The sequence below is a fragment of the Macaca fascicularis genome, chromosome 13, assembly GCF_037993035.2.
Source record: "Macaca fascicularis isolate 582-1 chromosome 13, T2T-MFA8v1.1".
Lineage (NCBI taxonomy): Eukaryota > Metazoa > Chordata > Mammalia > Primates > Cercopithecidae > Macaca > Macaca fascicularis.
Window position 1 is genome coordinate 113308524 of NC_088387.1, and position 13361 is coordinate 113321884.

Genomic DNA, 13361 nt, shown 5'->3' on the forward strand with positions numbered 1-13361 from the left:
GAATAACTTGTATGGGGCTCCTTTGGGCTCAACATGTACCTTTAAGCACAGTATTCTCAATTGTGATTGGAGGGAGAAGGGATGAGGACGATCACAGTGGAATGGTGGTGACATGTAGTTTGAAGATATAGAGTATTATTTTTGCATGTGGAAACAATATGCATATGCGTAATGTTTGTGTTAATGCAAACCACAAAAAAATCTCAAGAAAATGACAGGTGGGAGTATATGAGAAGGGATTTCGTACATCCTCCACGTGAAGCAGGAGAGGGTGGTGATCCAGGCCTAGCTGTGGTCCTGGGGGTGAGATGTTCATCTTGGCAAGAGAACACTGGTTAAAATGGTTAAGTAGCAGTATTCTATCTAGGGACCTAGTAAAGTGCCCAATAAATGTTTACATTGAAAATGTGAAAACTGCAAATCGTGTTAAAAGTTGTGTTTCTTAAAACAGGAATAAGGTTTCATACTAAATTATCTTTCAGATGAAATGAAAACCTTCGCCGGACAACAGATTGAGCCTCTCTTTCAGTTCTCGTGGCTCATAGTGTTTCTTACCCTGCTACTTTGTGGAGGGCTTGGTTTATTGTTTGCCTTCACGGTCCATCCGAATCTTGGAATAGCAGTGTCATTGAGCTTCTTGGCTCTCTTATATATATTCTTTAGTAAGTTTTTGCTTTTTATCTTTTTCAAAAATGGAGAAAATGTTAAGATTCATAGATAAAGAAAAAAACATTATCTGTCTTTGAAAACCTGTATGTGATTTTCACTAATAGGGTGAGAAAATTGACCTTTTTGCTACTTCATAAATTTTCCTAAAGAAACATTACTCACAACTTGGCGGAAGTAGCTTATAAACTAATTCCTACTTGTTAATCTTGAAGTAAGACCCTAGATTATTATACTTACTTTAATTAATGATTTATATTTAAATCTTTTTTCTGAAAAGAGGGCTTCTGAGCCATCACGGTGTGCTCTTGAGCATTTTGACCATGGCTGTACTTTTAATTTTATCTAAAAGCAAAGTAAAAAAATATAATCCCTATTCTTGGGGGTGTCTTCAGTTGCAAGAAAAGAAATAGATTTACTGTAAGAGGAACTGATAACCAACTTTACCAGTTGCAAATAGTGATAAATCCAAAGTCATTTGCATTAGAATCTGAACTGCAGTTATGTTTCTGTTTAAGGCATATTTTAGTCAGTTTACTTTTCATTTTTTGTATCTACTGTATCTTAGGGGAGGTTAATGGAATTCTTTGAGGAGTAGTTAGGAAATAGTATGGGACCATAGAAAGCTATGTAAGCTTAGCTGTCATTGCTTGATATTTGATCTTTGGAGAAAAGATCTGCTTGACTGATGACTGCTTTGGATAACTTTTTTAAACTGTGAATTTCAGTTGTCATTTACTTTGGTGGACGAAGAGAAGGAGAGAGTTGGAATTGGGCCTGGGTCCTCAGCACTAGATTGGCAAGACATATTGGATATTTGGAACTCCTCCTTAAATTGATGTTTGTGAATCCACCTGAGTTGCCAGAGCAGACTACTAAAGCTTTACCTGTGAGGTGAGTTGTTCCATTTGACAGAAGAAATCTTCAGTGAGATTCAGAAAAAAATATTTTTCACTTCAAAAAATTTATAGGGGCCGGGCGCGGTGACTCACCCTTGCAATCCCAGCACTTTGGGAGGCCGAGGTGGGCAGATCACCTGAGGTCAGGAGTTCGAGACCAGCCTGCCCAACATGGTGAAACCCCATCTCTACTAAAAATACAAAACTAGAGGGGGCATCATGGTGCATTCCTGTAATCCCAGCTACTTGGAAGGATGAAGCAGGAGAATCGCTTGAACCAGGGAGGCAGAGGTTGCAGTGAGCCAGGATCATGCCATTGCACTCCAGCCTGGGTGACAAGAACGAAACTCTGTCTCAAAAAAAAAGTTTATAGAGTATAATTTCTCAATGTATGTTCCAGAAAACATTGGTACCTGGAACCTTTTACATACAAAAATAAAAACATGCCCTGGTCAAATACTGTGGGAAACACTTCAGATTATGTGTCCCTCTTGTACGTTAAAGGATCAGAGGCACCTTTCCATAAAGAAAGCTGTTTAACCTTTATTTACCAAATTTTATTTGAGCATAAACCTTTTCTCCCTGTTATGTCACCTGTTACTGTCCTTTGGAACACACTTTGAAGAGAGCACTGGATGGAGGAAGGGTCCAGCCAATGGCCTTGGTTCCCAGAGAGCTCCTGGTTGGAGACCTGGCCCCTCCTTATGTGTGCATTTAACCTGGGGAAACCCAGCTCCCCTCTCTGAGCTGTGCTTTTCTCAGCTCAGGAAATATATTCACATGTCTATCTAAAATTATTATTCATACTAAGTAGGAAATGTATGAGAAAACAGAAAAGATGAAAAATGTTTAAGTCCAGGAATAAAGGAAAGGTAGAGGACTCCAGAAGAAAGTAAAATGGAAAAAAAAAAGAAAAAAAAGGCTAGAAAATTAAAAGCAAAAGAAAGTCAATGGAAGTAAGCAATGTAAGAATTTAAATAGTATTAAGGCCAGATGTGGTGGCTCACACCTGTAATCCCAGCACTGTGGGAGTCCGAAGCAGGCAATTGGTTGCACTCAGGAGTTCACAACAAGCCTGGGTAATGGCGAAACCCCATCTCTACAAAAAATAAAAAAATTAGCTGGGTGTGGTGGCCCGCCTGTAGTTCTAGCTACATGGGAGGCTGAAGCGGGAGGACTGCTTAAGCTTGGGAGGTTGAGGGTACAGTGAGCCAAGATCATGCCACTGCACTCCAGCCTGGGCGACAAAGTGAGACCCTGTCTCTAAATAAATAAAAAGCATTAAAAGATGAAACAATTTTAAATTATAAGAAAAAATAAGTGTAATTTAAGATGAAAATAAATAGGCCAAATCAGATAAAATATTAAAACTGAATATAAGAGAAAAATAAAGGTGAAAACTTTTAAGTAACTAGCTTATAGAATTAAGTATTAAGAAAAGGATTTAAAAGTGAAAAAGTTAAAAGGAAAACAGAATAAAATAATTGGGAGAATGTTTTTACAGAAAATAAGGAAACCAGTCTAAATTAATGAGGTGGTATTTTTTTTTTCAGTTAGAACAATTAAAATAGCATCATCAAGACCACACAGTATAATGCAGATTGTATTCTGAGAGCAATGCTTATCTACTGGACTGAGATGAGAGTTTAATTTACAGATGGAAGGGAGAAAGGAACTAATACAGAAATAATAATGATTCAGAGACTCAGAATACAAATAATTCACTTAATTTTTAAGAACAATTGTGAAGAGAATACTTTACAACTATTTCTCAATCCCTGGCAGATGTTGAGGCTATAAATAAGCCTTTCTAAAACTTGAGTTTTTAAATGGTATTACTGGGCTTGAAATTCTTTAATGAATGTAATTACTATTTTTTCAGGGTTAGAGTCTCTTTCGTTGGTGTTAGAAAACTTTCTTTGTGCAACTCTTGGTGGTCACATCATGACACGGGTGTCACCTTTTAACCACTGTGTCATCAGGTCTGCTGGGGTGTCCGGTACTCCACATCTAAGTTCTGGCATAACTTTCCCCCGACTGTCCTTAGTCAGAATTACTTCATATGACTCTGCATATTTCACTTTTATTACTGTTTTTTTCCTAAGAAAAGTATGTAAGATTTTAGAAGTGGAAGCTACCTAATTACAAATTCTTTTCCCTCCTTGGAATTTAAAAAACAATATTTTGAAAGAGAAATAAAATAAAGGGTAAATGATGCAAAGATGACATATATACATTTAAGTTATTTGTTACTTTAGATACCAAAGTAATGTTTGATTTGTTCTTTTCTTCAAGGTTTTTGTTTACAGATTACAATAGACTGTCCAGTGTAGGTGGAGAAACTTCTCTGGCTGAAATGATTGCAACCCTCTCGGATGCTTGTGAAAGAGAGTTTGGCTTTTTGGCAACCAGGCTTTTTCGAGTATTCAAGACTGAAGATACTCAGGGTAGGATTTCTTTCCTTCCTTCTTTGTGTGTAAGGGGTCGGGGTGGGATGGATGTTCAATTTATTTTCATGAAACATACCTTGAACATTAGACTCATCAGGTACTGTGACTATAATGTTAGGATTTTCTAGATACTTGATATATTAGTAATTATTAAAACCATTTGTTGCATTACAGGTAAAAAGAAATGGAAAAAAACATGTTGTCTCCCATCTTTTGTCATCTTCCTTTTTATCATTGGCTGCATTATATCTGGAATTACTCTTCTGGCTATATTTAGAGTTGACCCAAAGCATCTGACTGTAAATGCTGTCCTCATATCAATCGCATCTATAGTGGGATTGGCCTTTGTGTTGAACTGTCGTACATGGTGGCAAGTGCTGGACTCCCTCCTGAATTCCCAAAGAAAGCGCCTCCATAATGCAGCCTCCAAACTGCACAAATTGAAAAGCGAAGGATTCATGAAAGTAAGCACCCACTGGTTATTAGAAACAATTGTAATGTGAATGTGCTGCCACTGCCATGCTCATTTGGGCTTTAGAAAGTATACTCTCTAAGTGTTAAAGTGTTGCATTTATTTTAGGTTAGTTAATTTGTTCATTCATTCATTCAAGACTATAATTTAAGGTAGTTTTAAGTTCACAGCAAAATTTAGAGGGAGGTGCAAAGATATCCCATATACCCACTTCCCCGACACATACAGAGCCTCCCCAGTTAGCACCATTACTACCAGAGCAGTACATTTGTTACAACTGACGAACTTAGGTTGACACATCAGAATCACCCAGCATCCATAGTTTACGTTAGGGTTCACTCTTGGTGTGGTACATTCTATGGGCTTGGACAAATGTGTGACATGTATCCACCATTATAGTCTTATACAGAGTAGATTTATTGCCCTCAAAATCTTCTGTGCTTCACCTGTTCACACCTGTTCACCCTTCCCTCCACCCTCCTCCCTAATCCCTGGCTACCATTTCTTTTTCCTATCACCATAGTTTTGCCCTTTCCAGAATGTCATCTAGTTGAATCATACATGTGTAGTCTTTTCAGATTGGCTTCTTTCACATAGTCATATGCATTTAGTTTCCCTTTGTGTCTTTTCATGGCTTGCTAGCTCATTTCTTTTTAGCATGGCTAATATTCCATTGTCTGGATATATCACAGTTCATTTATACATTTACCTACTGAAGGACATCTTTATTGCTTCCAGGTTTTGGCAAGTATGAATAAAGCTGCTATGAACTTTAGTGTACAGGCTTTTGTATGAACATAAAGGAGTTGAAAACTCTTTGGGTAAATACCAAGGGGTGTGATTGCTAGCTTGTATGGTGTTTCGTTTTGTTAGAAACAACCAAACTGTCTTCCAAGGTGGCTGTACTATTTTGCATTCCCACCAGAAATGAATGAGGCTCCTGTTGCTCCACATCACATCCTCACCAGCGTTTGGTATTTTTGGTGTTCTGGATTTTGGCCATTCTGATAGGTGTGCAGTGGTATCTTATTGTTTGAATTTGCATTTCCCTGATGACACGTGTTGTGGAGCGTATTTTCATGTGCTTATTTGCTATCTGTATGTCTTCTTTGGTGAATTTGCTGTTAAAGTCTTTGGCTTATTTTTCAATCAGGTTGTTCATTTTCTTATTGTTGAGTTTTAAAAGTTCTTTGTATATTTTGGATAATGGTCCTTTATCAGACATGCTTTTTGCAAATATTTTTTCCCATTCTTTGGGTTGCTTTTCATTCACTTGACAGTGTCTTTTGCAGAGCAGACATTTTTTATGAAGTCTAGCTTATTAATTCTTTCATGGATCTTGCTGTGGTGTACTATCTAAAAAGTTAACACCAAACCTGTAGTCATCTAGATTTTATCCTCTGTTATTTTGTAGGTGTTTTATATTTTTACATTTAGGTCTGTGAGCTATTTTGAGTTAATTTTTGTGAAGTGTGAATGTGTCTAGATTCTCTTCTTTCTTGCTTTCTTGCTGGCTTCTTTGCTTCTTCTTCTGTTCTCTTCTCTTCTCTTTTCTTCTCCTCTCTCTTCTCCTCTCCTCTCCTCTCTTCTCTTTCTCTACCCTTTCTTTTCTTTTTTTGTTTCCAGTTGTTCCAGAACCATTTGTTAAAAAGACTATTTCTTCCATTGTATTGCCTTTGCCGCTTGTCAAAGACCAATTGACTACATTTGTGTAGGTCTGTTTCTGGGCTCTCTTTTCTCTTTGTCTATTAATTTGCCCATACCACACTGTTTGATTACTCTAGCTTTATTTTCTTGAAGTTGGGTAGTGTCAGTCCTCCTATTTTGTTCTTCTCCTTCAATATTGTGATGGCTATTCTGGGTCTTTTTCTCCTCATAGGAACTTTTGATTCACCTTAAATAACTTGCTGGGATTTTCATTGAGATTGCATTAAATCTATAGGTCAAATATTGAGTCTTCCTATCCATGAACATGGAATATCTCCTCATTTATTTAGTTCTTCCTTGATTTCTTTCAAGAGTTTTGTAGTTTTCTCATATAGATCTTATACATATTTTGTTAGATTTATACCTATTTCATTTTTTGCAGTGTTAATATAGATAGTAATTGTGTTCTTAATTTCATGTTTGACTTGTTCATTGCTGATATATAGGAAAGTGATCAAATTTTGTATATTAATCTGAAACCTTGCTATAATTGTTAGTCCCAGGAGGTTTTTTTGTTGTTGATTCTTTCAGTTTTTCTACATAGAGAGTCAAGTCACCTGTGAACTAAGACAGTTTTCTTTCTTCCCAATCTTCATACCTTTTTTTTCCTTTGTTGTTGTTGTTGTTTGTTTTATTGCGTTAGTCAGGACTTCCAGTACTGTGTTGAAAAGGACTGGTAAGAAAAGGGACATCCTTGCCTCGTTCCTGATCTTAGTATATGTTCTCATGTTCTCACCATTAAGTATGATGTTAACTGTGGATATTCTTTATCAAGTTGAAGAAGTTTCTCTCTGTTTCTAGTTTACTGAGAGTTTCTACCATGAATGGGTGTTGGCTTTTTCTGTATCTATTTATATAATCATGTGATCTTTCTTCTTCAGTCTGTTTTTCTTTTTTTTGTTTTTTTTTTTGAGACTGAGTTTCACTCTTGTTGCCCAGGCTGGAGTGCAGGAGTGCAGTGGTGCCATCTCAGCTCACTACAACCTCCGCCTCCCGGGTTCAAGCGATTCTCCTGCCTCAGCCTCCCAAGTCGGTGAGATTACAGGAATGTACCACCACGCCCAGCTAATTTTGTATTTTTAGAAGAGACGAGGTTTCACCATGTTGATCAGGCTGGTCTCGAACTCCTGACCTCAGGCGACCCACCTTCCTTGGCCTCCCAAAGTGCTGGGATTACAGGTGTGAGCCATTGTGCCCAGCTTAGTCTGTTGATGTGATGGATTACATTAATTGATTTTTGAATGTGGAACCAGCCCTACCTACCTGGCATAAATCTCACTTGATTGTGGTGTATAATTCTTTTTATATATTTGCATATGATTTGCTAATACTTTGTTGAGGATTTTTGTATCTATGTCCATGAGATATTTATTGATCTGTAGTTTGCTTTTCTGGTCATGACTTTGGTTTTGGTATTAGGGTGATGCTGACTTCATAGAATGAGTTAGGAAGCATTCCCTTTGCTTCTGTCTTCTGAAAGATGCTATGTAGAGTTAGTATAATTTCTTCTGTAAGTGCTTGGTAGACTTCACTCATGAACCCTTCTGAGCCTGGTGCTTTCTGTTTTGAAAAATTATTATTGATGCAATTTCTTCAATAGATACAGGCCTGTTCTTATGAATTTTGGCAAATTATGTCTTTCAAAGAACTGGTCCGTTTATCTAAGTTATCAAATTTGTGGTCATAGAGTTGTTCGTGGTATCCCTTTATTATCCTATTTTTTCCATGAGGTCTAAAGTGATAACCTGTCTTTCATGTGCTGTTATTCTGAATTTGTGTTCCCTCTTCTTTCATCTTAGTTAGTCCAAGGCTTACTGGTTGTGTTTACCTTTTGACCTAACTAGCTTTTGGTTTCATTGTTTTATTTCTGTTTTAGTTTTTATTATTTCTTTTCTTCTGATTACTTTGGATTTAATTTGCTCTTCTTTTTTCTGCTTTCCTGAGGTGGAAGCTTAGATTATTAATTTTATTTTATTTTTATTTATTTATTTTTTGAGATGGAATCTCACTCTGTTGCCCAGGCTGTAGTGCAGTGGTGCAATCCCAGCTCACTGCAACCTCTGCCCCCTGGGCTCAAGGAATCCTCCCACCTCAGCCTGCTGAGTAGTTGGGACCACAGGCTACATGCCAGCACGCCTGGCTAATTTTTGTAGAGATAGGGTTTCATCGTGTTGCCCACACTGGTCTCGAACTCCTGAGCTCAAGTGCTCCACCCTGCTTGACCTCCCAAAGTGCTAGGATTACAGGCATGAGCCACTGCACCCAGCCAGATTATTGATTTTATATCTTTATTCTTTACTAATACATGCATTCAGTGCTATACATTTTCTTCTTAGCAGTTCTTTTGCTGCATCCCACAAATTTTGATAAGTTGTGTTTCCATTTTTATTTAGTTCAAAATATTTTAAAATTTCTCTTGAGATTTTTTTTCTTTGACCCATGTGTTATTTGGAAGTGTGTTTTAAAATCTGTACATGTTTTGGGATTTTCCAATTATCTTTCTGTTTTTGATTTCTAGTTTAATTCCACTGAGGGTAAACATTGTATGCATGATTTCTATTTTAAATTTGTTGCTGGGCGCGGTGGCTCACGCCTGTAATCCCAGCACTTTGGGAGGCCGAGGCAGGTGAATCATGAGGTCAGGAGATTGAGACCATCCTGGCCAACATGGTGAAAACCCGTCTGTACTAAAAATACAAAAAATTAGCCAGGCGTGGTAGTGGGCGCCTGTAGCCCCAGCTACTTGGGAGGCCGAGACAGGAGAATGGCGTGAACCCAGGAAGCGGAGCTTGTAGTGAGCCGAGATTGTGCCACTGCACTCCAGCCTGGGCGACAGAGCGAGACTCCGTCTCAAAAAAAAAAAAAAATTTTGTTACGGTGTGTTTTATGGCTCAGAATGTGGTCCATCTTGGTGAATGCTTTATGTGAATTATTTTTTTCTGGATGAAGTAACTGTAGATGTCTGTCATACCAAGTTGATTGGTGGTGGTATTGAGCTGAACTGCGTCCTTACTGGTTTTCTGACTGCTGCATCTGTCCTTGTAGAATGGTGTTGAGGTCTCCAGCTATGATAGTGTATTTATCTATTTCTTCTTGCAGTTCTGTCAGCTTTTGTTTTATGTATTTTGATTCTCTGTTCTTAGATATGTAAATGTTTAGGATTGTTATGTCTCCTTAGAGAATCAGCTCCTTTGTTGTTATGTAATGCCCCTCTTTAATCCCTGTTACTTTCCTTGCTTTGAAGTCTACTCTGTCTGTCTGAAATTAATATAGTTACTCCCACTGTCTTTTGATTGGTGTTGGTATATCTTTCTCCATTCATTTACTTTTAATCTACATGTGTCTTTTAATGTAAGGTGGGTTTCTTGTAGATAACATAAAATTAGCTCTTGTTTTTTGATCATCTCTGACATCTCTTTCTTCTAATTGGTGTCTTTAGAACACTGACATTCAGAGGGATAATTGATTTAGATGAATTAATATCTATTGTATTTGCTACTGTTTTCTATTTGTTGCTCTATTTGTTCCTATTTTTGTCTTCTACTTTTTGTCTTTTATGCTTTTATTGAGCATTTTATATGATTTCATTTTCTCACCTTTCTTAGCATATCAATTGTACTTTTTTTTAAACTTTTTTTTTAGTGGTTGCCCTACAGTTTGCAATATGCGTTTACAACGAATCCAAGCCCACTTTCAAGTAATACTGTATCACTTCTCAGGTAGTTTATCTTATAAAAGCAAAATAATCCTAATTTCTCTCTCCCATCTCCAGTATCATTGTTGTCCTTAATTTCATTTACATATACAATCATACATATTAAATATGCACATTATACGCACACCCCCCCCCACACACCCACCCACACACACATATATAAGCATACATAATCAAGGAGTGGCCACTTCTAAAGTGTTTACATATATGTAGAACCAGAAACCAGCAGTTCTTTTATTTATTTTGAGTTCTATTTCAGATTTTTCCAGTGGAAATACATATTTGGAGTGAGAAACATTATAACAATAGCATGTTTTTATAAAATAGACTTTTATAAGTTATTTGAAAGAGTTAGCAACTACTATCTAATAATATAAGTTCCTCTAGAGCCCAGTAAAGAGATCTGTGTTTGAAAATAGCAAATTGAACCACCAAAATAAATAATACAGGATTTTGTTTTTCAAAGTGAAAGGGACTTTATAGAATTCTGCAGCTCATTCCTGTGGTCAAGGTCAGATGCCATCAGAGAGCCAGCAGCAGTGTAGTGCTTCGATCATTTGGATTTGCATCCAGATCTGAATCTTTTGACAGTCAGAGCCTCTGACCTTGGCAAGTTAGTCACTCAACCCAGTTTGTTCTTTTTAGAACAGATATGGTAGTGTCTATCCCACAGTGTCATTCTGAGGATCAACTGCTGTAATTTATGTGTAGTCACTTGGTAAATTGTGAAGTACTTGCTCTTATTTTAAGTGGAATCACAACTGGCAGCACGGACTTCGAATGTCTTCTGTTCCTATTAGATGACTTTCTATCACATTTTCTAAGAAATATGTTTAAGCTTCTTGGATCTTCCTTCAGTGCTTTCTATACCTTCCTTTGCAATACAGGTTCTTAAATGTGAAGTAGAATTGATGGCCAGGATGGCAAAAACCATTGACAGCTTCACTCAGAATCAGACAAGGCTGGTCGTCATCATCGATGGATTAGATGCCTGTGAGCAGGACAAAGTCCTTCAGATGCTGGACACTGTATGTTTGCGCCACCTCAAAAGTCGCTGTTGTTATGTTGTGGCACTTGAGAGAATGTGTGACTTCACAAATATCTAAAAATAGAATGGAATTTGTTTTTATTTGAGTAGTTCCTATTCATTTTGTGATTTTTCTTTTGTAAAATCAACCATTCTTTATGCAGAAACATAGAAAGAGTAAATGTTTAGTCACAAAGCGATTTAAATAATTTAGCTTAATGGCACTGTGAGAAAAAAATGAATAGAGCATCTCTTAAGTCTGCAGTGTGGCTCAAGCTTTTCTTTGCAGATAGTTATGGTTAGAATCCAAGATAACACAGGAAGCTCACAGAATTTGTAGCTTTTTTTTAATTAAAGCAAGTACATCAGTGGGGCTCTCTGTAAGGTATGTTATGAGCAATAGTGATTTGACTTTGGGCAGAGACCAGTGTGCCCAGTACCTCATGTGTGTTCGTGAATGTTTCTCATGTGTGTTGATTTATCTCTTTAGCAGACTGTAAATGTCTGAAAGAAGGACAATATAAATTTTCTTTGCAGATTTTATCCATGTTAGATGACAACAAACCTAGACTGAGCTGTCAATAAACTTTGCTTCTGTACAGAATAAGTTTTGATGAACAAGAAATAGTAGTTTAGAAATAGAGTCACCAAAAGATAGCACATATTTTGAAGAGATGCCTTATTCTTTTGGACAATTAAAATGTGTGTCACAGCTGTACATGTCTTCTACCACAGGTCCGAGTTCTGTTTTCAAAAGGCCCTTTCATTGCCATTTTTGCAAGTGATCCACATATTATCATAAAGGCAATTAACCAGAACCTCAATAGTGTGCTTCGGGATTCGAATATAAATGGCCATGACTACATGCGCAACATAGTGCATTTGCCTGTGTTCCTTAATAGTCGTGGACTGAGCAATGCAAGAAAATTTCTCGTAACTTCAGCAACAAATGGGGACGTTCCATGCTCAGATACTACAGGTAAAGCTCAGGCTCCTAAAGTACTTTGAGTTTGAAATAGTTTCGTTGTTTCTTTATGGCGACTCTCTTTTTTACCTTGAAAAATGTTGTTATTTCACATTTCTTTAAATATACAACAGAATTTTGGTGTAAGTGATGCTGTCTTGATAAATTCTTTAAGGGATACAGGAAGATGCTGACAGAAGAGTTTCACAGAACAGCCTTGGGGAGATGACAAAACTTGGTAGCAAGACAGCTCTCAATAGACGGGTAAGATGCCATTGGTTTCAATCTGTATGTTTGTATTGCTATTTATTCGAATACAAATAAAATTAAGATGATGCCACTTAAATAATATTTTGTAAATATTGCATTAAGCTCTTCAAATAAACATTATCATTGAATTCCCTTTCAGCTTCATGTGTTTCAGGGAATGTCCGCACCTAGAACCCTCACAACTGTACTTCGTATAGGGGTCCCAGCCTGTTCTCAGCCCAGGTGCTGCTCCTGATCCCTCAGATCTTAAAGCTTGCCAAATGATTTCATCCAGGGTTGAGAACCACTGTATTCATTCCTGGTCAGGTTGAGCTATGCCTGTTGCCACCATAGCAGTAGGGGAGAAAGGTTTGTAGTGTGAGAAAACTCCTGGCTTTGTCTTCCTTCCTGTTGGCCGTCCTTCCCTAAATGCTTGTGGGATGCTCACTCTTTGTTCTCTACCACACAGTGACTTGTGTCCTTCCCAGCCACTGGGGGTTTCTCCTTCAACACACTGGTTTCCCTGACCTCCCCATCTTGTTTGTATGGGACGAGGGCATGTTCTCTTTATATGTCTGTATGCATATGACAGGGAGATAATCACTTGCAGGGCAGTTGTGATAGTGCCACTCACACTCAGTGAAGTTGAGCTACTATTGGCCTTGTGTTTTTTTCTGATTTGCTACCATTAAGTTTGGATGTTTTACTTTTAAAAAAAAAGTCTTCAGTGACATTTTGATTTTATGCCTCTACCCTTTACAGATACGGATGCAAAGTTAATATGATGAATGACAATCGACAGCACTAAATTCAGAGGCATATATAACTTATCATTTTTAATTTCTTGCCTGGCATCCTTGGGTGCCGCATGGTTGCATCCATCCTTCCTGTGCATCAGGACCTTAGACAAGAGCACACCTTGGTTGTACCTGTTCCTCCTCTTATGAGATGGAATTCCTTTAGCCCATCCACCCTGTAGAGTGCCTTTCGTTCATATGGAGATGTGAGGATAGTTAGAGAGGTGGTCCCTTTGACACAGTTTTCACATGCTTTAAAATATCTAAACATCAGGCCAGGTGCAGTGCTCATGCCTGTAATCCTAGCACTTTGGGAGGATGAAGTGAGAGGATCTCTTGAGACCAGGAGTTCGATACCAGCCTGGGCAACATAGTCACACCCTCTACATAAAATAGAAATAAAAAATTAGATGGG

At 37.7% G+C, this 13361-nt stretch overlaps 1 protein-coding gene across 46 annotated transcripts in view; it reads left to right on the forward strand.

Annotated features, from left to right (window-relative positions):
• The window catches only part of KIDINS220 (kinase D interacting substrate 220), a 117680-nt gene that overhangs the window by 46943 nt on the left and 57376 nt on the right, over positions 1 to 13361 (forward strand). For all 46 annotated transcript variants that reach the window (XM_045369842.3, XM_045369843.3, XM_074012404.1 and 43 more), the window contains 7 exons: positions 483 to 662; positions 1395 to 1560; positions 3861 to 4012; positions 4190 to 4479; positions 10797 to 10937; positions 11672 to 11915; positions 12076 to 12164. In XM_045369842.3, the coding sequence (XP_045225777.1) occupies positions 483 to 662; positions 1395 to 1560; positions 3861 to 4012; positions 4190 to 4479; positions 10797 to 10937; positions 11672 to 11915; positions 12076 to 12164 (1262 nt within the window). The remainder of the gene's footprint in view (positions 1 to 482; positions 663 to 1394; positions 1561 to 3860; positions 4013 to 4189; positions 4480 to 10796; positions 10938 to 11671; positions 11916 to 12075; positions 12165 to 13361) is intronic.